Genomic DNA, 26257 nt, shown 5'->3' with positions numbered 1-26257 from the left:
GTGAGTTGACCTCTGTCCAGCATGACTGGTTCCCACTATGCTCCTTTTCTCTGACTGCTTCCACTGGCTAAAAGCCTTCTTAAGACCACACTGTCCCTGTGTGACTGCAGCTGCTTAACAGTGGGTGTTCACATAGCTGACTTGTGTCTAAAGAGGCACAACTATGGTCAGCTGGGCCGAGGGTTTATCTGTAATTACTTGAATGGGCTTCTCTGACTTGAGATTTAGTAAACAAAGGAATTAACCAAGAGAAGCTTAGATAGCAGTGTCTATCTAGGGTCTTCTATGTGTCAAACACTGTGCCAGGCACTGGTATACACTGGTCTACCACACAGGTCAATTTTGGGGGAGCCCTGTGGAATTTTCCTTGTGATGGAGGAAATAGATGAGAAATAACTAAATATTCTGGGTATGTTAAAAACAAAACTAAAACCCCGTAAGGGGATAGAGAATAGCAACAAGAGATCTGTTTAAGATGAAATGATCAGGGAAGTCTTCTTTGAGCAAGTAACATTTGAGCCTCTTGGGTTAATATTGGTGTCATATTGTCCAAGTAGTTAATACACGCTGCCTCTTAGCGCCACACCAGCCCCTCCGCCCTACTGGTGGTACTGGTAGCAGTAGTAGTACTTACATTTCTCCAGTAGCCATGTAGGAGCATTTACATATGTTATTATGTTTATCCCTCATAATAGCCATCTCAGGTTGAATCTCTTTGTTTTCCCCATTTTACAAATAAACTGAAATGTAGAGGAGTCAAGGCATTTGTCCCACAGAAAAGAGTGGAGCTTGAATTTATCTGAAGCCAGTCTGTTGACCTCAAGGATCTTGCAGGGGGACTGGACTGACTGAGCTCAGACATGTCCATGCACCTCATGCATGTGACACTCAGGGCCCATGAAATGCCAGTTAATGTTATTAAATTAAATCAAATGTCTTCCATATTGTGCACTATCGTTTTTTAAATGCACGTAGCTCCAGGATTTCCCTGGCAGTCCAATGGTTAGGACTACATACTTTCACTTCTGAGGGCCTGGGTTCAACTCCTGGTTGGAGAACTAAGATCCCACAAGCCACAGGGCATGGCATAGCCAAAAATATATATAAATAAATAAATTTTTTATAGAAACAAATGCATATAGCTCCTGTTGGCAGTTATTAGAATGTCATTGCATTTTAAAATGAATCCAAACTTATAAGAGTTGTGTCTGTATCTTGGGACTTCCCTGATGGTCCAGTGGGTAAGGCTCCGAGTTCCCAGTGCAGGGGGCGCGGGTTTGATCCCTGGGAACCGAGATCCACATATGGTAGCTAAGCCCGCGCGTGCTGCAACTACTGAGCCGTGCACCCTAGAGCCCACACGTAACAACTAGAGAAGCCTGTGTACCACAGTGAAGACCCAGCACAGCCAAAAAAAACCGATAAAAAGAATTCTATCTTTACATGTCTTCTCAGTCATCAGACACTAAATACACAGGTACTATCCTATGGAGGATCTTGGACTTGTTTGATGTTACAAAGAGCTTCTTAAACTTGAAAAAGCTTTAGCTTGGGGCAGTTGTAAAAATGACAGATTATCAGCCCCTCCTCCCCCACTCCAGACCTATTGAATCCAAATCCCTAAGGGGAGAACCCCGGGGTCTGTATTTTTACTATGCTGTTTGGAGATTTTGACATATGGCCAGGTTTGGTACCCAGTACCCTGGGGTCCCAGAGAGAGTTGTTCTGTACTGATTTGATAGCTTTGAAGGCCGCTGAGTGCCAGATCTGTGTCAACACCTGTTGGTTGATGGAGGCTGCAGGGTGGAGCCGAGCCATGTCCTGAAATAGAAGGACATTTAGTTATCAGTTAGTGATCTCTCCATGAATGCCAGGGTTAGTGTCACCACATAGATTAGCTTTGGCCTGCGGAAATACCTGTCCACTGACCTTTTTTGTGTGTTCTTCTTATTTCTAGTTAAAAACTTCTTCAGAGTGAGTTTCAAAAATGGATCCCAAAGTCAGACCCACTCATTACAAGCCAATGACACATTCAACAAGCAGCAGTGGCTCAACTGTATTCGCCAAGCCAAAGAAACAGTTCTGTGTGCCACGGGGCAGGCTGCGGCCCTTGACTCTGAGGGACCATTCCTAGATCCCGCCACCAGGAGCAGGGAGCCACAGGGAGAAACAAAACTTGAGCAGATGGACCAGTCAGACAGTGAGTCGGATTGTAGCATGGACACAAGTGAGGTCAGCCTCGACTGTGAGCGCATGGAACAGACAGACTCTTCCTGTGGGAACAGCAGGCATGTTGAAAGCAACGTCTGACAGAAGCGTGTGCTTCCTGGAAGTCGCCCTGTGTCTTACCTGTACAGTATTCGCATTCCACATGTGGAACGGTTTGGAGAAGCACTTTTTAATACTTTTGTGACCGTGTTGACCCAGTCTCTTCTGTCTGTACTTTTGTGTCTCTAGTACTGTAACTGCCAATTTGTGTCAGCTGGAATCTGTGGCGACTGTTACCCTGTATTGTTTTTCCCAAGTGTCTGGATGGGTGGATATGTACTTGAACAAGTTATCAATATTTTCACTGGTCCTGCTGGATTTTAAAAAATAGAGAGAAAACAACCTCTAAACTGCTGTTTCATATAGATTACTTTTAAAGGATCCTTCCGCATTTCTCTAGTACTTTTCTAGCTCTTTGACAGAGTAGCTGAAGGCATGAATTTTCTTCAAGGGCCTTGCAAACAGGGCATGAGGTAGTTACCTGTGTAACCGTGATGGTGTTTGAAGGAAACCGGGAAAGATCATTGTTTCAAGTTATCGGTCAAGATATTGGTCCGATATCATCCAACCAAAAAGCAGGAAAACATCCCTGGGGATTCTGAAGGTTTACTTTCGCAAAGGAAGAAGCACTGTCTTGACCTTGCAATTTCATCCAGTACAAATCTGATGCAATAATTTACTAGGACATGAAATAGAGTCTGACCTTAAAAGGATCAGCACAAAAGCAGCTGTCAGCTCTGAATCTTGAACTGAAGTGTATATTGTGTCAGGAGGTCTCTGCGATAGATGCTGGCTGGCCTTAGGTAGGCATTTCTAGCCTAAAACATCAGAACAGAACTCACTGGGCCTGGGAAAACCTGGCAGGAATAGCAGAAAGGCCCTCTTCACTTTGTTTCGTCTGCCTCAGCACACTCATATTTTAGAGCATGAATGAAGAGATGACGGAGCGGCTGTGGCTGCGTCAGTGACTCTGTTTACAGAAACATGTGAGAAGAAGAATTTGGAAGAAGTCCTCCATCGTGACCTTGTGTCGGAAGCATTAAAAAAGAAAAGCAAAGTCCAGTGTCCTTCTGGGAAAGATCAGAGCCTGGGGTTTTCCTGCTCCACTTTCGGGTCATCATTTGCCATCACTGGCTCTGTGCTGGGATCAGAATCATAATTACATTCTCCAGAGGCTGACTCAATTAACTCCGTCATCAATCAGCATCAGTTGGCCAAACTAGTAACCTCTTTGTCCAGCCTTGATTTACAATGTAGGGTGAGCCGCAGACCTTTGGAAAAAAGTTAACTGAATACACAGAAAAGCTCTGAGCGAGTGTAAATGTTAAAGATGACTTGTGCAAAATTGTACCCACACCAGCACTAGTAGTAATGATTCTAAATTATTGCCAAAAAAGTTTTTTTTTTAATCTGTGTCTTTCAAGTTTACACAAAGGAGAGCAGTAAATACTATGTTGTCATTTTATTTACATCTATCATGTTCATTCAGAAAGCTGTGTGATGAGATTTATCAATGTAAAAACAAGGTATAGTACTTATTTTTCAAAAATAAAAGAAGCTGTCAATTTTACCCTGTAAAACATATTTCTGTATTTATAGATTTTAAACTTGGTGAATTTTTTTTCTATTACAAGTTTATTTAAAACTGCTTTGTTTCTTAAGTTGTTATTGATTTACCAACTGACTGACTGAATCTGCTGCAGACAGAAGCAGAGAAAAGCCAAGAATAGTTGTTTGATGGTGAAGAAAAGAATGAATCATTCTCTGAAGGAGCCATCGGCCACTTTGGCCAGCATGTTGAGAAAAGAGATCTGTCAAGGACTGGCCTATGAGAAGAAAGTCAATGAATGTTTTCATGAAATGAATGTTTTTGTATAATGGCCTTAAACTTTTCTGGAAGCATTTCAAATAAATTACATTAAAAATGTCATTTTCTTGGTGTATAGTGTTTGCCCTACAAATACCAAACTTCAGTTGTCTTCCTTGGAGCTTCTTTCCAAAATTGTTGCTGCTGCTGCTAAGTTGCTTCAGTCGTGTCCGACTCTGTGCGACCCCAGAGACAGCAGCCCACCAGGCTCCCCCATCCCTGGGGTTTTGCAAAATTTCTGCTTGTACCCAAATACACATTACGACAGGGTGCAGGATGAAATAAATGCTTTGATTCGATCTACTAAAGCTCTTGTAGAACTCATATTTCTAACATCTGTTTTTTCAAGGATTCTCTACTCTTCTTTATTTTAATTTAATACTGGAGTATAGTTGACTAGCCACATTGTGTTAGTTTCTAGTGTATAACAAAGTGATTCCATTATACATGTATACCTGTATCTATTCTCTTTCAGATTTTTTTCCCATTTAGATTACTACAGAATATGGAGCAGAGTTCCTGTGCTGTACAGTAAGTGCTCATTGGTCATCTGTTTCATGTACAGTAGTGTGTACCTGTCATCCCCAAACTCCAAATACATCTTCCACTGCCCTTCCTCACCCCCGTAACCGTAAATTCATCCTCTACATCTGTGAGTCTGTTTCTGTTTTGTGAATAACTTCATTTGTATCTTTTGTTTTTTAGATTCCTCTTAGAAGTGATATCATGATATTTGTCTTTCTCTGACTGACTTAGTGTGATAATCTCCAGGCCCATCCACGTTGCTGCACATGGCACTGTTTCATTCTTTTTAATGACTAATATTCTGTTGTATATATGTAGCGCTTATGCTTCATCCATTCATCTGTCAATGGACATTTAGGTTGCTCCATGTCTTGGCTATTGTAAACAGCACTACAGTGAACATAGGGGTGCATGTATTCTTTCCAGTCACGTTTTTCTCTGGATATATGGGATTGCTGGATCATATGGTAGCTCTATTTTTAGTTTCTTAAGAAACCTCTATACCACTCTTCATAGTGGCTGTACCAATTTACATTCCCACCAGCTGTGTAGGAGGGTTCCCTTTTCTCCATACCATCTCCGGTATTTATTGTTTGTAGACTTTGTGATGATAGCCTTTCTGACTGGTGTGAGGCGATGTCTCATAGTTTTGATTTGCATTTCTCTAATAATAAGTGGCATTGAACATCTTTTCATACGTTTCCTGGCCATCTGTATGTCTTCTTTGGTGAAATGTCAGTTTAGGTCTTCTGCCCATTTTGGCGGGGGGAGGATTTTATATATATATATATATTAAGCTGCATGAGCTTTTTGTAAATTTTAGGAATTAATCCCTTGGCAGTTACATTGTTTGCAAATATTTTCTCCCATTCTGTAGGTTGTCTTTTCATTTTGTTTATGGTTTCCTTTACTTTGCAAAAGCTTTTTAGTTTAATTAGATCCAATTTGTTTATTTTTAGTTTTGTTTCCGTCACTCTGACAGATCCAAAAAGATACTGCTGCAGTTTATGGCAGAGTATTCTACCTATGATTTCCTCTTAAGAGTTTTAGAGTCCAGTCTTACATTTAAGTCTTTAATCCATTTTGAGTTTATTTTTGTGTATGATGTTAAAGAATGTTCTAATTTCATTTTTTAACATGTGGCTATCCAGTTTTCCCAACACTGTTTCTTGAAGACACTGCGTTGTAGATTTATCGACCATAAGTGCATGGGTTTATTTCTGGGCTTTCTGTCCTGATGATCTGTATTTTTGTTTTTGTGCCAGTACCAAACTGTTTTGTTCACTGTAGCTTAATAGCGTAGCTTTAAGTCAGGGAGTCTGATTACTCCAGATCCATTTTTCTTTCTCAGGACTGCTTTGGCTCTACTCACTTATTCACTTATTCATTTTTAACAACTATATCTTGAATCTGTACTGTGTGTCAGAGGATGTCATGATTGTTATGGAAAAGAAGTGTAATATCACTGTTAGTATAGGTTCCTATTGATGAACTTGACGCCAAATAATAGCAGGGAAATTTCACTTTGAAATTCTTCCTGGAATTTTAGTCTACTTTAAAAAAGAATTAAAATGGTTAGGTTAAGGTTCAGCAGTTTTAAGTACTTGACAGCCAATTCTCAGTAGCATATTGGCCCAGTAAGGCTGGTATTTAATCTTATCTTTATAATAAGCAATCACCATTTTTGTCAACATGCTATTAATTCCCAGATTACTCAAGATACTCACATAAATAAAAGTAAGCCCAAATTTTTTCCCAAGTGAAAACTCACTCCTTGCTCTCTTTTTCTTACTCTTCTCTCCTTTTCATCTTCCTCATCCTTCTCCAGTACTACTTTGGATGTTCCCTCCACTTTTGATTCCCTTGATTGTACTGACTTTATTACTAGAGAGTATGTCTCTCCTAGTCTATTAGAAGATATTTGTACTGACATTTTGTGGGTTAGTACAAATGACTGAGGGCTAAATGGTTTTCTTCAGTCTGTTTTCAAGATGTTGTTGGTCACACAGCTAAATATAATTGTCTCAGAGTAAATGAAAGTCATAAGCAAAGAGAAGAGCCAGACCTAGCAATTTTGTGCAAAATTAGAGTGTGGTTTCAGCTTCTGGTTAGTGGTCACCACCACCAGCTTGTTTCGTTTCCATTCCTAGCACCATCTGCAGCAGCTGAGCATGCAGAACTCTTCTTAACTACAATCCTGTTTTAACAAAGTCTCTGTGGTTCCAGAAAACTGCAGCCCACCATGTTGGTACACAGGCTGTTGAAGTTCCCATTTACATTAGGTCCACATCCACCTTTAACTAATTCTCCAGAAGCCTGAGGATCCCTTGGAGATTTAATAAAGAGAGTGGCTCACCACACAATTTGACTTCGGTGTGTTGTCTCACCTGGATCCCCTTGGCTTTGTGGAAAAAGTCATTGATTATCACCTGTCACTGATGCGGTTGACTGATTTAATTCACGCTATCTCATTTATTGACAGAATTCTAGAATTACAGTATTGGGAACTTGAAGAGGATATCTCAAGCCCCAACTCACCAGAAAGAATCTGAAGACCACGAAGGTTTGAAACCTTGCCCATGTGAACACACAATGAGAAAAGTCAACTGTATTGAATGTACCGAGAGGGTACTCATGCAAACAAGTTTGCAAAACAGTAGTCAGTGCTGGCTGCATCTTATTTCCTTCTTCCAGATTGGTTTGCACATCAGTCAGCTACATAGATCTGCCCACAGGAAGCAGCAGTTCATCAGTTGACCTGGAGGTTAGTGAGGAATTAGAAATGGCACTCTATCTTTGAGAACTGATCATCTAGTTCATAAAACTGGACGTGCTTTCTAGATAACTTGCCCAAATCCCCATACATGTTCACACACAAACACACCTAAATGTCAGTGAACTGTCTCACCTGTGATGTTTTGAAAAATATCATCCTCAATATTCTGTTCAGCCGATGTCTAATGAAATGGAGATACCATAAGCCCTGAGGCCATTTGAAAAGTGAGACGTTGTTTGTGAGGTCACTTTGAAAACTAGTAAGAGCCAGTAGTTTTCATCATTGTTATTTAATAATCACTTTTAATTTTGCACATGGTGTTTTGAAAATTCTCAAAAGTGTGGCCTTGGCTGGGATCTTTTTCATTCATCTCTGCATATTTGGGGGGTAGGGTAGAGAGGTCTTCTCAATCCACAGAATCTGGAATGTTTTCTTGCATTTTTTTTTTTTCATCAGTGTAGTCCTTTCCACAATTTTCTGTTTTCTCTTTCAGGAATTTTCCAGTAAGAGAGATGTTGAACCTCTGGATTTGGTCTTTTCACTCCTGGACTGGTTTTTATATATTCTTATCTTTTTATTCCTACTTTTATTTCCTAATAGTTTGTTCTTTCTCATGGGAATTTCTTCACCTTTATTTTCTAATGCTTCTGTTAATTTGGGGAGAAGTTTTTTTTTTTTTTTTAATCATTGTTCCTATTCTTAGAGCATCCCTGTTCTTATGTAGTGAAGGCCTTATCTTTGCTAAACTCTCAGGCTATCATAGTTTTGTTGTATTTTTCTTCTTGCACTGTTCATTTATGTGGGGATAATAGTAGCTTATGGGATTGTTTTTTGCTGATGTTTCCAAGCTGACTATGCTAATCTGTCATTTTATGTGCCTGTGGTGTACATGTACTTCATCAGTGAACTCTCACTTGTCGCCTCTGGTTTTATTTGACCAAAAGGGAAGTCCTTGCATAATACCAGAGAGAGGGAAATGAGTGAGGTCGGAGTATTTATTCTCCCGTTTCTTGGACTGGCTACCTCTCTCACATGAAGTCACAGGTCCTCTCGAGGACTTCTCCCTGAGTCCCAGTAACCCCTCCATCCTAGAAGAAGAACCTCTCCACTGTCAGTAGCCCCAGGATATTGGCTTGTCTCCACATCCTGCCCACAATTTGTATAGAGTCCGTTTTTACAACACCTTTGAATAAGCCTAATTTGAATATGCTGCTGAGCCTGCTGGGCCTCTGACGGGTACTGGGACCTGACTTGATAAACAACGTAGCCACGTGCTTTCTGCGTCTTTGTCTCAGCGATCATCCCCACTTGCATTCTATTTTCATATGTTGTGGTTCAAGGATACAGCGGTCTTCTGGAGTTACCAAAGGCGGATTTCATGTTTCTGTTTCTTGTTGTGATGGCTAATTTTCTGAGAAAAGACGTGAAAATATCTTTCAAAGGAAAGGCAAAATAAACTTATCTCAAGCATTTAAAAAAAAAAAAAAAACAACTCAAAGAGTTCATTACCAGCAGGCCTATACTGCAAAACTGTTAAAGGGTTTATTTTGATAGAATATGCACCAGATGGAGGCGTGGGTCCACACAACAGACTGACAAGCCCTTAAAATGCAACATGTAGAAAAATAGGAAAGAGTTTCCGTATTATTTAAATGTCTTTGATAAGTTCTAGCCATGATGGAGTAACAAGGAATAGGTTTACCCTCCACCTAAAGCAACCAAAAAAAAAAGAAAGACAACACATGTGAAACTCTGGTTTTAGAGACAGTGGGCACCAGGCAATGAAGGACAGTGACCCTGAGAGAAGAGAATGAATGAGTGTGAGCCCTGCGTTTGCTCCAACTTACAGCCTTGAGAGGGTTGTCAGGAAGCAGGGCAGGGAGGAAGGCCCGTCTAGTCCAGTGAAGTCCCTGAGTGGAAGAGATGTGACTGAGAGGTCAGGGAGACCAAGGCAGCTCTTAGACAACAGAGGAGAGCACTACATGGGGAGAAAACCTTGGAGACCTGTGAAGAGGGCCTGCTGCCCCCTCCACCCCCACCCCACCTGCCCCAGGTACTCAGCTGAATGCTTATAAGTGCACAAGCGTGAGAAACTAGCCAAGGGCGCGAGAATTATCCAAAAGGATTAGCAGGAAATCACTCAATGCTGGGAATAGTGCCTGTCCCCACCCCTCCCCACACCAAAAGAATATCATTGTTGGATAGCGTATTCAGGAGGGCCTGAAAAGTTGTGGAGAATAATTAGCCCTAGTGTGAACACTTCTTTGCTTCTACCTAACAAGTCCTATAGATCAAAAAGGATGTCAGACTATTTTCAAGTAGCTCAACTGCATTCCAGAACAAAGCACAGGAATATTTACAAGGAAAAAAATATATATCCAACACCTAATAGGGTAAAGTTCACAGTGCTATTAGAGATAAATCTGAGAAAAGAAGTGCAAAACATGTACACTGAAAATGGTAAAATGTTGGAAAATTTAACACCCAACTAGATGGGGAAATGTACTGTGTTCATAAACTGGAAGCCTCAGGACTATCAAGATGTCAACTTTGGCCAAAATTAATCCACAGATTTAACACAATCTCTATCTAGGTAGACTATTTTATAGAAGCTCAATCTAGGTAGACTATTTTATAGAAGCGCTTCCCTGATGGCTCAGTGGTAAAGAATCCACCTGCAATGCAGGAGACACAGGAGATGCAGATTTAATCTGTGGATTGGGAAAATCCCCTGGAGGAGGCAATGGCAACCCACTCCAGTATTCTTGGCTGGGAAATCCCATGGAGGGAGGAGCCTGACTGGCGGCAATCCAAAATGTTGCAAAGAAAAGAGAAAAAAAAAATGTTGCAAAGAGTTGGACACCACTGAGCAGAGAGATTGGGGGCAGGAGGAAAAGGGGACGACAGAGAATGAGATGGCTGGATGGCATCACTGACTCGATGGACGTGAGTTTGAGTGAACTCTGGGAGATGGTGATGGACAGGGAGGCCTGGCGTGCTGCAATTCATGGGGTCACAAAGAGTCGGACACGACTGAGCAACTGAACTGAACTGAACAGAGAGCACAAGCTGGTTCTAAAATTCGTGTGGAAACCTGAGACAGCTGGAATAGCTAAAACAACTCTGAAAAGGGTGAACAAAATTGAAAACCTTACCTAAAACTCACTATGACTCTGCAATAACCAAAACAGTGTATTATTGGCATGGTAGACAGTCAACAGTCCCAACAGAGCGCAGAAATACGAGACATATGGTCTGTTGATTTGTGTTTTTTTTTTGGTCAGTTGATTTTCAACAAAGTTACAAAGGCACTTTAGTGGCAAAGGATAATGTTTTCAACAAATATGCTAAAACAAATGGATATCTGTTTTCAGCAAAAACAAATTAAGACCCTTATGTCCATCTTATAAAAATGCAAATAAATTGGAGACAAAAATATAAAACCTAAAGCTGTAAGACTGCTAGAGGAAATCAGGAGAAAACTTTGATACCTTGGGTAAGGCAAATAATTCCACAAATAATTCTGAGATATGACCCTAAAATTGTAATTCATAAAAGAAAACAATGGATAAATTAGGCCTCAATAAAATGAAAAACTTCTGCTCATTCAAAGACTAAAAAGTCACATACTGGGAGAATCATTTCTGCAAATCATCTCTGATAGATAAGTCAAAGTATATATTAAAAAATCTGAAAATTCAATAATAGGAAAACAAACAGCCCAATTTAAAAATGGATAAACAGGGCTTCCCTGGTGGCTCAGAGGGTAAAGAATCTGCCTGTAATGCGGGAGACCCAGGTTTGATCCCTGGGTTGAGAAGATCTCCTAGAGAAGGAAATGGCTACCCCCTCCAATATTCTTGCCTGGAGAATTCCATGGACAGAGAAGACTGGTGGGCTATAGTCCATGGGGTTGCAAAGTGTTGTGGACATGACTGAGCAACAAACACTTTCACTTTCAAGGTACATGATATTTAATTTTTTTTAATGGACAAAAATTTAGAAATATTCAAACATCACTAGTTGTAAAATAAATGGGAGCTATATCACAGCGAGATACCATTATTTACCTATTATTTGTCTAAAATTTAAAAGATTAACCATAGCCAACAGTTATGAAAAGATGAAAAAATGCTCAAAATCACTATATCACCGTATTGTTCAGTCACTCAGTCATGTCTGACTCTTTGTGACACCATGGACTGTAGCACTCTAGTCTTCCCTGTCCTTAACCATCTCCTGGAGCTTGCTCAAACTCATGTCCATTGAGTCCGTGATGCCATTCAACCATCTCATTCTCTGTTGACCCCTTCTCCTGCCTTCAGTCTTTCCCAGAGTCAGGGTCTTTTCCAATGAGTCAGCTCTTCGAATCAGGTGGCCAACGTGTTGGAGCTTCAGCATCAGTCCTTCCAATGAGTATTCAGGGTGGATTTCCTTTAGCATTGACTGGTTTGATGTCCTTGCAGTCCAAGGGACTCTCAAGAGTTTTCTCTAGCACCACAGTTTGAAAGCATAGTATGGATGGAGGTTCGTGGTACTTTGGACTATGAACCATTTACCACTAGATAAATGCAAATGAAAACACAATGATACCACTTCACCTTCATTAGGATGGCTACTCTTGAAAAAAAAAAAACAGAAAGTAAATGTTGGTGACAATGTGGAGAAATTGAAACCCTTGGGCACGATTGGTAGAAGTAGGAAAATGGTGAAGCTGCTGTGGAAAGTAGTGTGGTGGTTCCTCAAGAACAATGAAATAGGATTATCATTTGATTCACCATACGAAAGGACTGATCCTAAGCTCCAATACTTTGTTCACCTGATACAAAGAGCTGATTCATTGGAAAGGATCCTGCTCTGATGCTGGGAAAGATTGAGGGCGGGAGGAGAAGGGGGCAACAGAGGATGTGACGGATAATGGACATGAGTTCAGGCAAGCTCCAGGAGATGGTGAAAGACAGGAAAGCCTGAAGGACTGTAGTCCACGGGATCACAAAGAGTCGGACACGACTCAGCAACTGAACTACAATGATGATCCAACAGTCTGATTTATGGCTATATATCCAAAACAATTGAAAGCAGGATCTCAGAATAGTTGCACATCCATGTTCATGGCAGAGTTATTCACAATAGCTAAGATGTGGCAGCAAGACAAGTGTCCATCAATGGATGAATAGATAAACTGGTTTATACGTACAATGGAATATTATTCAGGCTAAAAATGGAAGGAAATTCTGTCACATGCTGCAATGTGGATGAACCTTGGGGGAATTATGCTAATAAGCCAATCACAAAAAGACAAACACTGTATGATTCTACCTTTATGATATACTCAGAATAGTCAAAACCATAGAAATAGAAAGTCGAATGTTAGTTGCCATGGGCTGAGGGAGGGAAATGGGGAGTTGTTGTGTAATGATATAGAGTGTCAGCCTTTCAAGATGGAAAGGGTTCTGAGGATTGTTTATACCTAATGTGAATGTACTTTACTAGGCTATACACTTTAAAATGGTTAAGATAAGTTTTCTATTATATATACACTGCTGTAATTTAAAAAAAGGAAAACCGTGTCGCACTCGCTTTATATTTCATCTGCGCAGCAACCCCTTGAGGCTTTAGGTTATAATTATTATCTCATTTTACAAATGAAGAAACCTAGGTGCATAGTTAGAACATATTCTTAAAAGAATCCCATTGTACCTTAAACTATGTAAAAGAGTTGGCAAACTACCAGCAGGTGACCCCACTAAGCCATCGAGATGTTATGGCCCACCTTTGTTCCCTCTCATGAAATAATTTCCTTAGGAAATAAATTTCCTAAGGTCCTGTCCATTTAAGAGCCTTCAGCAGCCAGAACTTTGGGAAGAATTCTGTCCTGCCTAAATGTAAGTGCTGCAATTCCATTATTCCTATAAGGCAAACATAATACATACACATATGAATTACATATGTTTACATAACTCGTATCCTGAATATTTTAAAGAATATTTTTAGAATGTGATACAAAGTGGCTGGGTTTTGAAACCTGTTTCATGAGCTTTTGCTCCCCTCTGCTGGAAAGTTTGTGTATATGCTCCTGAGGATCTTTTTGGCAAAAAAAAAGTTGACTTTTGTTTTCATTGGTGGTGGTAGTTTAGTCACTAACTTGTGTCTTGCAACCGCATGGACTGGATCCACCAGGCTCCTCTGTCTGTGGAATTTCCTAGGCAAGAATACTGGCGTGGGCTGCTGTTTCCTTCTCCAGGGGATCGTTCCAACCCAGAGACTGAACCCATGTCTCCTGCATTGTAGGCAAATTCTTTTCTGCTAAACCACCAGGGAGAAGGAAATGGCAGCCCACTACAGTATTTTTGCCTAGAGAATCCCATGGACGGAGAAGCCTGGCAGGCTACAGTCCATGAGGTCACAAAGAGTCAGACACGACTGGGCGACTAACACACACACACACACACACACACACACACACACACACACACACACACACACACACACACACACACACACACACACACACACACACACACACACACACACACACACACACACACACACACACACACACACACACACACACACACACACACACACACACACACACACACACACACACACACACACACACACACACACACACACACACCCCACCAGGGAAGCCAGACAAGTGTTAGATTCTGCTCTCCAAACCTAGATTTTTCAATGAGGTGTCTCAGTCTACAGGTGTCTGATTCAAAAATTTCTAAATACACTTAAGCTATTTTTACAATCAAAACAATATTGTGGGGGACTTCCCTGGTGGTTGTCCAGTGGTTAATGCAGGGGGCTCTATTTCGATCTCTGGTTGGGGAACTAAGATTTGTGCTCACATACATGCTCAGTTGTGTCTGACTCTTTGCAACCCTATGGACTGTAGCCTGCCAGGCTCCTCTGTCCCTGGGATTCTCCAGACAAGAATACTGGAATGGGTTGCCATTTTTTTCTGCAGGGGATCTTCCTGACCCAGAGATTAAACCCCAATCTCCTGCATCTCCTGCATTGGCAAGCAGATTCTTTACCACTATGTCACCTGAGAAGCCCAAAATTGTAAGTATTATTTTTATACTTTATATATTTTGAGGTTTTGCAAAGCAAAGCAAAACAGGCTTTTTTTTTCTTTTTTTCTTTTATTTGTAAATTTGACTGGAGTATAATTTATTTACACTGTTGTGTTAGTTTCAGATGTATAGCAAAGTGATTCCATTATACACACACACACACACACACACACACACACACACACATTCATTCTTTTTTAGATTTCCTCATATAAATTATCACAGAATATTGATTAGAGTCCCCTGTGCTAATACAATAGGTCCTTGTCTTATATATAATAGTTTGTGTATGTTCATTCCAAGCTCCTAATTTAACCCTGCCCCACATTTCCCTTTTGGTAACCGTGAGCTTGTTTTCAATATGTGTAAGTGTGTTTCTATTTTGTAAATCAGTTCATTTCTATCATGTCTTAAAATTAGATTCCATATATGAGTGATATCATATGATAGTTGTCTTTCTCTGACTTAGTACGATAATCTCTAGGTTCATCCATGTTGCTGCAAATGGCATTGTTTCATTTATTTTTGTGGCTGAGTAATATTCTGTTGCATATATGCGCACTACATCTTCTTTATTCATTTGTTGGTGGACATTTAAGTTGCTTCCATGTCTTGGCTGTTGTAAACAGTGCTACTATGGACACTGGGGTGCGTGTATCTTTTCAAATTAGACCTTTCTCCGGATATATGCCCAGGAGTGAGATTGCTGGATCATATGGTAGTTTTTAGTTTTTTAATGAATCTCCATACTGTTTTCCATAGTGGCTATACCAATTTATATCTCCCCCAATTGTGTAGGAGGTTCCCTTTTCTCCACATTCTCTCTGGATTTTATTGTTTGTAGAATTTCTGATGATGGCCATTCTGACCCGTGTGAGGTGATACCTCATTGTAGTTTTGATTTGCATTTCTCTGACAATTAGTGATGCTGAGCATCCTTTCATGTGCTTTTTTGAACATCTGTATGTGATCTTTGGATAAATGAGTGTTTAGATTTTCTGCCCATTTTTTGATTGAGTTAAAAGTAAATTTTTGAACATTCCTGTATTCTGTCCACAGAAAAGCACATTTAGAGTCTCAAGAGAATGGGCTAATCACCAAATGGCACAAACCACAAGTAGAATTCCTCTAGAAGGGTAACTGAACACCACATTTTCTTCAATTAGATAAATGTCTGGTGTTATGTTTCTATAATTTATGTAAATTGCAACCATAAACCTACCAATTATCCCATTTAAACTTGGCTGGTTCCCCAAGGAGTTCTTAGGGGAAAACTTATGAGAATTATTGTCTATCTTTTCAGAGCCACTGGGGGTTACTAAATCTCTAGATTGCTTTTTTTTTTTTGTCTTAAGGTCTACTTTTTCAAATCTCTTCTAAACAGGGATTGTTTTTTTAGTGGAAAAATAATGTAAAAACATGATTTGGGGTGTGTTTGGAAATATGGAAAAGAATATTTGAAATAAGGTATTTAGACGCAACCAATAATGTTTAAAGAATTTGGAATATTTTATGTTGACAGTTCACGATTCTCCAGGCCTTCTATTTAAGATTCTTTTTTAGAAATAGGTTAATATTAGGTAACTATTGAGAAATCTTTAAAACATAAAACTCAAGAAAAGAGCAAGCGCTCTCATCAATTGTCAATGTCAATTTACACATTGACATTCTGTAGTAACGGATATAGACATACAGTAGGGTGTAGGTGTCAGTTGCTGCTGTCTTAATTGACTAAGGATACATCTCAGCTGTTATATTTAAATTATGCTGCTCCAGTGTTTGGGGTTTTTTTGTTTTTCCTTTTTATTTGGAGGGAAAAAACATTACACAAGTTTAAGCACTGGTGATAGGGCACAGAACTTCGTGCATCCTGGTGGAACACTATGTCAGTTTACTTTTTTAAAAAACAATTTTATTGATATAATTCACACAGTAATAACTATTGACATGTACAATTCGATGATATTTAGTATTATCACAGAGTTACGCAACCATCACCATAATTCATTCTAGAGTATTTTCATTACTCTAAAAAAAAAAAACTAGCTTTCATGCATTGAACCTGGACTGGTGATTCGTTTCATATATGATATTATGCATGTGTCAATGCCATTCTCCCAAATCAATCCAAATTCATCCATTCATCAATGGACATTGCTAATTAATGTTCTTTTAAAATCAGCTTTTACTATGTAGTTACTAAGAATTCCTGCACCCAGGCCCAACACGTGCATGTGCGCATGGAGGCTTCCTCATTGTTGTCGTTACTCAGTCGCTCTGTCGTGTCCAGCTATTTTCTACACCATGGATTGCAGCACACCAGGCTTCCCTGTCCTTAATCATCTCCTGGAGCTTGCTCAGAATCATCCTCTGTCATCCCCTTCTCCTTCTGCCTTCAATCTTTCCCAGCATCAGGGTCTTTTCTAATGAGTCAGCTCTTCACATCAGGTGGCCAAAGTATTGGAGCTTCAGTTTCAGCATAGTCCTTCTAATGAATATTCAGGATTGATTTCCTTTAGGATTGACTGGTTTGATCTCCTTGAAGTCCAAGGGACTCTCAAGAGTCTTCTCTTGAGAGAAGTCTGAACACCACAGTTCAGGTAAGGTAAGGTGGTCTTATATTCCCATCTCTTTAAGAATTTTCCAGTCTGTTGTGATCCACACAGTCAAAGGTTTTAACATAGTCAGTGAAGCAGAAGTAGATGTTTTTCTGAAATTCTCTTGCTTTTTCTGTGATCCAAAGGAAATTGGCAATTTGATCTCTGGTTCCTCTGCCTTTTCTAAATCCAGCTTGATCATCTGGAAGTTCTCAATTCATGTACTGTTAAATCCTGGCTTTGAGAATTTTGAGCATTACTTTGCTAGCATGTGAAATGAGTGCAATTGTGCAGTAGTTTGAACATTGTTTGGCATTGCCCTTCTTAAGGATTGGAATGAACACTGATCTTTTCCAGTCCTGAGGCAGGGAGGGAACACAGCCCCACCCATCAGCAGAAAATTGGATTAAATATTTACTGAGCATGGCCCTGCCCACCAGAGCAAGACCCACTTTTACCCACAGCCAGTCCCTCCCACCAGGAGGCTTCCACAAGCCTCTTATCCTCATCCATCAGAGGGCAGATAGAATGAAAACCACAACCACAGAAAACTAACCAAACTGATCACATGGATCACAACCTTGTCTAACTCAAAGAAACTATGAACCATGCTGTGTAGGGCCACCCAAGACAGACGGGGCATGGCTGAGAGTTCTGACAAAACGTGGTCCACTGGAGAAAGGAATGTCAAACCACTTCAGTGTTCTTGCCTTGAGAACCCCATGAACAGTATGAAAAGGCAAAAAGACAGGACACTGAAAGATGAACTCCCTAGGTTGGTAGATGCCAATATGCTGCTGGAGAAGAGTGGAGACATAGCTCCAGAAAGAATTAAGAGGCTAAGCCAAAGTAGAAACAACACCCAGGTGTGGAGGTATCTGGTTGTGAAAGTAAAGTCCAACGCTGTAAAGAACAATGTTGCATAGGAACCTGGAATGTTAGGTCCATGAATCAAGGAAAATTGAAAGTAGTTGGCAAGAGTGAACACGGACATTTTAGGAATCAGTAAACTAAAATGGATGGGAATGGGCGATTTTAATTCAGATGACCATTATATCTACTACTATGGGCAAGAATCCCTTAGGAGAAATGGAGTAGCCCTCATAGTCAACAAAAGAGCCCGAAATGCAGTACTTGGGTGCAGTCTCAAAACAACAGAATGATCTCTGTGTGTTTCTAAGGCAAACCATTCAATATCAAAGTAATCCAAGTCTATGCCCCAAACACTAATGTCAAAGAAGCTGAAGTTAAATGATTCTATGAAGACCTCCTAGAACTACCACCAAAAAAAGATGTCCCTTTCATCATAGGGGACTGGAATACAAAAGTAGGAAGTCAAGAGATATCTGGAGTAACAGGCAAGTTTGGCCTTGGAGAACAAAATGAAGCAGGGCAAAGGCTAACAGAGTTTTGCCAAGAGAAGGCTTCCTCATACCAAGCAGCAGTTCTCAGACACCAGCTGGGTGTCCAGTGATTCAACTCAATTCTGACACTATCTACTCAGAGATAGAATCAGATTCCACAGTCCCACCACATTATACGGCAGCAGCAAGCTTAGGTTGTTACATGTGCTTCTGACTGACTGAATACAAATCAGAAGTTCCCATGGGTTTCTCTCTGGGTTTGAGTAATTGCTAGAACAGCCCACAGAACTCAGGGAAATCTACTTACTCATGAGATTACTGATGAACTATGTTGTTGTTTAGTCGCTAAGTTATGTCCTACCCTTCTGCTACCCCGTGGACTGTAGCTTGCCAGGGTCCTCTGTCCACGGGATTTTCCAAGCAAGAATACTGGAGTGGGTTTTCATTTCCTTCTCCTGGGGATCTTCCCAGCCAGATATCAAACCTGAATCTCTTGTGTCTCCTGTGGATTCTTTACCGCTGATTCACTGAGGAAGCCCTAATTTATCATGAAAGGCTATTTTAAAGATAAAAATCTACAGCCAGATGAAGAGATATACAGGGCAGGTTCTGGAACAAAGAAACTTCTGTTGTCTTGGAATTTGGGACTCGACAAGTTAGCATGTAGAAGAGATCTTTGTCCCCGATGTAGTGGCTCCCCAGCAAAGGGTCAAAAAGCTATCTTTTGAGGTTTTTATGGAGGCTTCTTTACATAGTCATGACTGACTAAATCATTGGCCAGTGGACAATGATTCAACCTCAAGCTCCCCTCCCCTCCCTGAAATCAAGAGGTGGGACTGAAATCAGGAAAACCAGCCAGTCACTTGGGCTGACAAGGAGCCCACACCCTGGGGTGGAATCCAAAGTCATCTTTGTTAACATATACCCAATTGTGATGGAAAGAGATTGTTGTAAATATCAAGATACATATTCTGCCTGCAGCATTTTCAGGAAGGACAAATAATATAGCAAAAGATCCTCCTTAATTTCTAAGGGTTTGGGGAGCTCTGAACCAGGAACTGTGACTGAAGCCAAATATACCTGAGAAATATATCTTGGTCATCTGAATGCCAAATATATACATATTTCTTATAAATCACAGTAGCAAAAGGTCATGTTAACTATATCTTTTATTGCTAGCCTCTTGTTTTTTAAAGGCAATTTTAGTTTTTCTTGTTGGGCTTTTATAAATTGGAGAGAAAATGTCCAAAATTACAGTAAGTCTGAGTACCTTTCTGGTATTACGAAGCACCAAATAACACAGCTGTAACCTGAATCATGTCAAAGGGAATGCAAGCTCTGTGTTCAGTTGTTAGTCCGCCAAGGAGACTAGATGACTGATGACTGATTTGCTTCTGCCTGTCCACAAATCCTCTAAAAATTGTTCAGTGCCAAAAAAAAAAAAGTAAAAATGAAAAGACTTGTGTTTGTAAGGGAGTTGGCGGGAGGTTTCAGTGGCTCAGTGGTAAAGAATCCACCTGCCAATGCAAGAGACTCATAAGACATGGGTTCGATCCCTGTGTGGGGAATATCCCCTAGAGAAGGGAATGGCAGCCCACTCCAGTATTCTTGCCTGGAAAATTCCATGGACAGAGGGGCCTGGTGGGCTATAGTCCATGGGGGTCTCGTAGATCCAGACACAACTGAGCATGCACATACATCCACGCATGTTCCTATTCATTCAGAATAATAGAGGGACCAAACAAGGGATAAGAAATGACACACAGGGGAGTGATGGGAATGTATTATGGTGTGACTTCATAATTTTTCTTTATTTCTGTTGAGAGCCTTGATTAACACACTAGAGCTCCTAGAGGCCTACAAGCAAGTAGAATTTCATTTACTTGCTGGAGACTGGAGTCAGAAGACAAACAAATTCGAGTCCTGCTCTGTCACTTATTGGAGCTATTCCTTCGAGCAAGACAGTTAAGCCACCATTTCTTCCTCTGCCAAATATGGCAATGTTTCTCTGGCAACTGCTATGAAGATTAAAGAGTTTATAGCCTGGGAAGCACCAGACTATAAACCCAGGGTCGGGATGCATCTGTTTATTTTCAGTCCCCAGAAGCCCAACCTAGGGCCTGGTAGCCGACAGGGTCCCGAGAATACTTGTTGAGAGAAAGAATGGTAAAACATCTGTGTTATTATTTCTTTTCCTCAAGCTTACAATCTTCCAAATTGAGTAGTGAGATGTGTTAAACCTTCTGAATTCCTACAACTTTCTTTTGCTCTCCTTTATTATAAAAGCATAAAATCAAAAACACTCTGAATTTTTTTCATACATTTCACCACTGTTGGCACTTTTGGAATATACCACTTGCTCTTGAATTTTTTTTTTTTGCTTTGTGTAACTCACGCCCTTGGCAGCATCCTCGTCTTAGAAAACTTCACCAGCCACCACGTGAAGTTATTATAAACTTAATTCTTTCTTCAGATGAAAACAGCAGTGGTGTAAACGACCTTATCCCTGGAACTCTACTGGTCACCCAGCTGATAAAAACAGAATCACTCCCAATTGTTAAATCCTTTTTATTTCAACAAATCTTGGATTTGGCAAATGGTGTTCATCTATCTTCTCAAATGCAGTAAAAGGCATTTTGAATTTGCATTAGTCATTTCAAGGGCATTTGATAGACACACCGTAATTTATATTTTGGGAGTCTACATTTGCATATAATGAAGTTTGCTTAAAGCAAGATATACCAGTAAACACTTAATGGGTAAACCCAAATCAGGTTATGTGAAATAAGGATATTCTTGCCAGAAAAGAGAAGATCAGATAGCCACTCTATCCTTGGCAGTCAAAACACATTTCATAAACACCTATTGTATTCCAGGCACTGTGTTCTAGGCACTGCGCCAGGCTCATTATGGTAAGCAAACACAGACATTGCTCTTCAGCCCATGGAGTGGAGCATACATAGGTTCTAGCGGGGGTGGGGGAGAGAGAGAGAGAATTCCACAAATGAGGGAGTCATTACAAACTGAGGGAAGTGAAAGGTAAATAGCGTGAAAACAGCAAGGTTCTGTGAAAGCACACCGCACTAGGCGAACCAACCTTGAATGGGAGGAGGGTGATCAAGGAATTTTACACCAGGAAGTGAAGCTGCAGCCAAAAGAAGCTCAGGAGGAGCTCATGAGGATGAGGGAGGAAGAGCACACCACACTGGGGAAGCAGTGTGTGCTGAGCCTGATCACATGGCCAGGGGAGCCCAGCTGGGGGGCCAGACGGAGGAAGCACCCAGGAGCTTAGGGAGCAGGAGTAGAGAGGAAAGTAGAAAATGGTCAGGATTAGCAGGACTCTCTAAGCCCCATGAAGAATTCTTATCTTTGCCCCTTGAATAATGAGACCCTGCAGAAGCGTTTCTGGTTTTTTTGTTGAACTGAAAAACAACATCATACAGTAACACACGCAACTTTCAAATGTAGAGTTCAATATTTATATATATATCTTTATATATATATATATATGTACTGCCCTTATAACTATCACCTAAATCAAGATGTAGAATATTTTCATTGTTTCAAAAATTCTTTCATATCCCCTTTGACTCAGCACCTCCTCACACACCTCCCTACTACAGACACATAAGGGAACCACTGTTCTGACTTTTATTATCATGGACTATTTGTGTCTTGCCCTTGTACTTCATGTGAATGGAATCATGCAATATATACTCTTATATCTGACTTATTTTCACTTAACATCATGCCTATGAGATTCATTCATGGTATTACATGTAACAGAAATCTTAGATGGGCTTGACTCAAATGACAAAAGTGGTGATCGTTTTCTAATGTATAGAAATAGCAAATCACTATGTTGTATACCTGGAACTAACATAGTGTTGTAAGTCAATTGAAATATGTTCAATTAAAAAAAATATTAGAAATGAAACCAAAACAAACCTTAGTAACAGCTCTTGACTCCTGGGTTTAGTTGAGATATGTAGTTACCAGAGTCAGCTGTGTAACTGAAGGGCTACTCACTCACATGCAAGCTCATCCCTAAGCTTACTCTTATTTCTAACTGAGGATTCCTTTTGTGCCTTCTCTTCTTTGCATGGACGTCTTTCATCCCAGACATTAACCATGATGAACTTCAACCCAGTTTGTTGTCAGGGTCTTATACTTCCTTGGGACACTCCCAAGAAATACTTGCTCAGTGAGTAATATAAGTTCTTTGGGGGTAAGAAGATGACTCCGTGGAAGAATTATTATTTTTGTAGCTCAACCATAAGGGAAAAAAATGGCAATTTCATATGTCTGTAATGCCTCTGAATAGGCAGTGGAGTTGTAGGCTTATAGCACTGACCTTATTCATAAAATGAACGAATTGAACTGATTTAATCTCCTTAAGGTTCTATGAGTTGGATTAGTGGTGGTTTTGTTGAATGGCCTTTATTTTTCTTGTGGATTAAAAAAATTTTATTTACTTTTTAATTGAATGATAATTGCTTCATTTTGTTGGTTGACTGGCCTTTATTATCTTTCCCTGCTGCTGATCAATGGAAAGCTTTAAAAAAAAAAAAAGGTCTCCTAGCTGTATGCTTGAAGCAGGTACTTGTGAGCATCAAATAACATCTTTTACCTTGAAAAAAAATGTGAAATTGTTTACAAATGTTAAACGTTGTTATTACAATCAAATCTTTTTAGTGGCTTTGTTCACTTCAAAGGTATTGTTATTAATGCTTTTGTACATCAGGGAGTTTCTGTTCCGAAACATGGGGATCCTTCTAGAATCTCTGTGTTGGCTTTCTGGATGATTTTTAAGATACTGCTGTTGCACTCTTGGTTGAAATATTGGGTAATAACAACAGCTTCCAGCATGATTTTCTATATATATATTTTTAATATTTTAATTAAAAATTTATATGGAAATGTTTTTGATTTGCATTGTTATGTTAGTTTCTGGTGTATAGCAAAGTGATTCAGCTATATATATGTGTGTGTGTGTATGTATATATATATATACACATATATGTATGTATGTACATACACTTTATTTTATATTTCTTTTCCATGATAAATTATTATAAGACACTGAGTATAGTTCCCTGGCTATACAGTTGATCCTTGTTGGTTATCTGTTTTATATAGTGGTTCTAATGTATTTCTCCCCTTCTCCCTTCTTTCAAAAATGTATTTTTTTTTAGTTAAGTGGTGCATTTTTAAAAGCTGTTTATTTATGTGGCTGCACTGGGCCGGGTCTTTGTTGTAACCTGAGGGATCTTTTAGTTATAGCAGCGTACATTCATCTAATTCCCTGACCAGGGATGGAACTGGGGCCCCTGTGTTGGGAGTGCGGAATCTTAGACACTGGACCACCAGGGAAGTCCCTCCTATTTTTAAAATCAAGAGTTGAACTGGTTTTTTTTTTTTTCTGTTTTCAATGTAAAATGGCAATTGTTGTCTCTGCATATTTAGTTATATACTACCTCACCATTCTCTAGTTTACTTCTGCGGTGGTGTTTTGTCTGTTACTGAGGGTAGGGGACAATGTAGATTTTATGTCTTGTAACCTTCGGTAGCTCTTGCTTCAAAACCTTATGTATTATGGTATTACCTTAACCCCCCAGCCCCATGGACATACTGGGTATCTACTGATATATGCATATGGTTTCCTGGTGGCTCAGATGGTAAAGAATCCGCGTGCAATGTGGGAGACCTGGGTTTGATCCCTGGGTTGGGAAGATCCCTTGGAGAAGGAAATGGCAACCCACTCTAGTACTCTTGCCTAGAAAATCCTGTGGACAGAGGAGCCTGGTGGGCTATCATCCATGGGGTCTCAAGGAGTCCGATACTACTGAGCGACTTCACATTAATGAATCAACAACAAAATTACCTTTTAGGTACCCTAACACCTGAGTTTCTGATCTCCTGTAGCCTCTACTATCAAGTAAAGCCTTTTCTTCCCAACTTTAAGGGTAACTTTTAACTTAAAATAACGTAGCATTTTTGTGTCAGCTTGGCGCTCGTATTTTTATCAGTATTTTAAAATGTGTTTTTACGTTAACTATTTACTAAGAGAAATAATTGTTTTATATTATACTCACTTTCCTATGATATACCGAGCTTATTCAAATAGGTTGGGCAAGTCATGAGCAGCTTTTCTTATAAGATGTGAAACAGATATGATCTTTATCACAGGACACTGGAATCCAATTTTGCTATTGTCCTTAGGAATGCTCTTTAAGTAGCAGCCACTGGCAAGGCCTAGGGTTTTATTATCATTACATATTTAGTCAGTCAACTCCTGGAGTTTGAGCATAGAGATATGGGCCCCAATCCTGATCCTACCGCTTGGAGATGGAGCAAAATGTCAATCCTCATTTCTCCATATATAAAATGCATAAAGATACAGAGCTGCTGTGAACGTTAGATCTTAAGAGAAGCAGGCAGTGGGAGGGTTGTTCAAGAGGGAGGGGACATAAGTATACCTATGGCTAATTCATTTTTATGTATGGCAGAAACCAATAGAATATTGTAAAGTAATTATCCTCCAGTTAAAAGTTAAAAAAAAAAGGCAGGCAAGGGCTAGTACTTTATTTAGAGTTAAATAGACCTGGCTTCAGATTCTCATTTTATTAAAATTTGTTCTGTCTTGCAACATTTTATCTCTTATCTATATAGTTGATTTACAACTGTAGTAAATTAACTGTAGTTAATTTACAGATTCTTCTCTATAATGGGTTACAAGATATTGAATTCCATGTGCTATACAGTAAATCCTTCTTGTTTATCTATTTGATATATATAGTAGTGTGTTTCTATTAATTCCATACTCCTAACTGCAACACTTATTTTAAATTGTGCATAATAGCATCTCCCTAACATCTGTTGTGAGGATTTAATGTACATAGTATATATAAATCGCTAGGTACAGTGCCTAGCATATACAAAGAACGCAAGAAATAATTTCTGTATTCACCATTGCCCAAATAGTTTCAACATAACCAGCATAAGCTATTTTAAAGGCCTTCTAACTTGACTGTCTAGTTGTTTTAAGGTAAAACGATCGCTTGCTGTATATCTTTTAACGTAGCTGCAAATGTTTATATTTTTCTTTAATATACACTAGCTATAGGAAAACTGAAACAGCAATGGAAAATCTAAAAGCTAGTAGCCCTTCTCAAGCTCCCCAGAACCAAATTCTGTTAACATTAGGCTGTGAAGTCAAATCAAAGGACCAAGGAATTTACAGCTTTCTGGAGGCGTGCCACTGGTTCTAACCCTTCTAGATAAAAATAGGGGGGCGGGTGGGAGTAATCTGTTGTAAAAATGTAAGATCCAGTGGGAATAACAGGTCATTGAAGCGGGTCCCGTGGCTTTCAGGCTCTTATCGTTGCAGTCACTATCAAATCACCACTTCAAGCCTTTATATATGCATGCAAATATTTCACAAAGCCAGGATCATCCCACAACCACTGCCTCTATCCGGTTCTGGCCGATGCAAGTCGTGCGCGGAGAAGCGAGGTAATCTTGCCCGGAAAAAGGCGACGCCTGCGTTCCCAGGACTTGGCGGCAGCACGCCTCCCTCGCCTGCAGCACTGGCCGAACGCGCTCCGGGATCTCGCAGCTCGCCATGAGACCCATCTAACCCGCAGCCGGAGCGGCGTCGAGGTACTCGTCGGGCGTTGCGGTCGCCCCTTTTGGCGGGCTCGGGCGCTCCGAGACTCCGCCCCCTGGCGCCGTCTATCCGCACCCGCGGAGGCGGGCGCCGCGTCTTC

At 40.1% G+C, this 26257-nt stretch overlaps 1 protein-coding gene across 6 annotated transcripts in view; it reads left to right on the top strand.

Annotated features, from left to right (window-relative positions):
• Positions 1-4198, top strand: part of ARHGEF3 (Rho guanine nucleotide exchange factor 3) — a 313634-nt gene extending 309436 nt beyond the window's left edge. For all 6 annotated transcript variants that reach the window (XM_027523864.1, XM_027523863.1, XM_027523866.1 and 3 more), the window contains one exon: positions 1958-4198. In XM_027523864.1, coding sequence (XP_027379665.1) covers positions 1958-2310 — 353 coding nt within the window. In that variant the 3' untranslated portion in view covers positions 2311-4198. The remainder of the gene's footprint in view (positions 1-1957) is intronic.
• Positions 4199-26257: the final 22059 nt, after the last annotated feature.

The sequence above is a fragment of the Bos indicus x Bos taurus genome, chromosome 22 (assembly GCF_003369695.1).
Source record: "Bos indicus x Bos taurus breed Angus x Brahman F1 hybrid chromosome 22, Bos_hybrid_MaternalHap_v2.0, whole genome shotgun sequence".
Classification (NCBI taxonomy): domain Eukaryota; kingdom Metazoa; phylum Chordata; class Mammalia; order Artiodactyla; family Bovidae; genus Bos; species Bos indicus x Bos taurus.
This window is presented reverse-complemented; position numbering and strand designations above follow the sequence as displayed.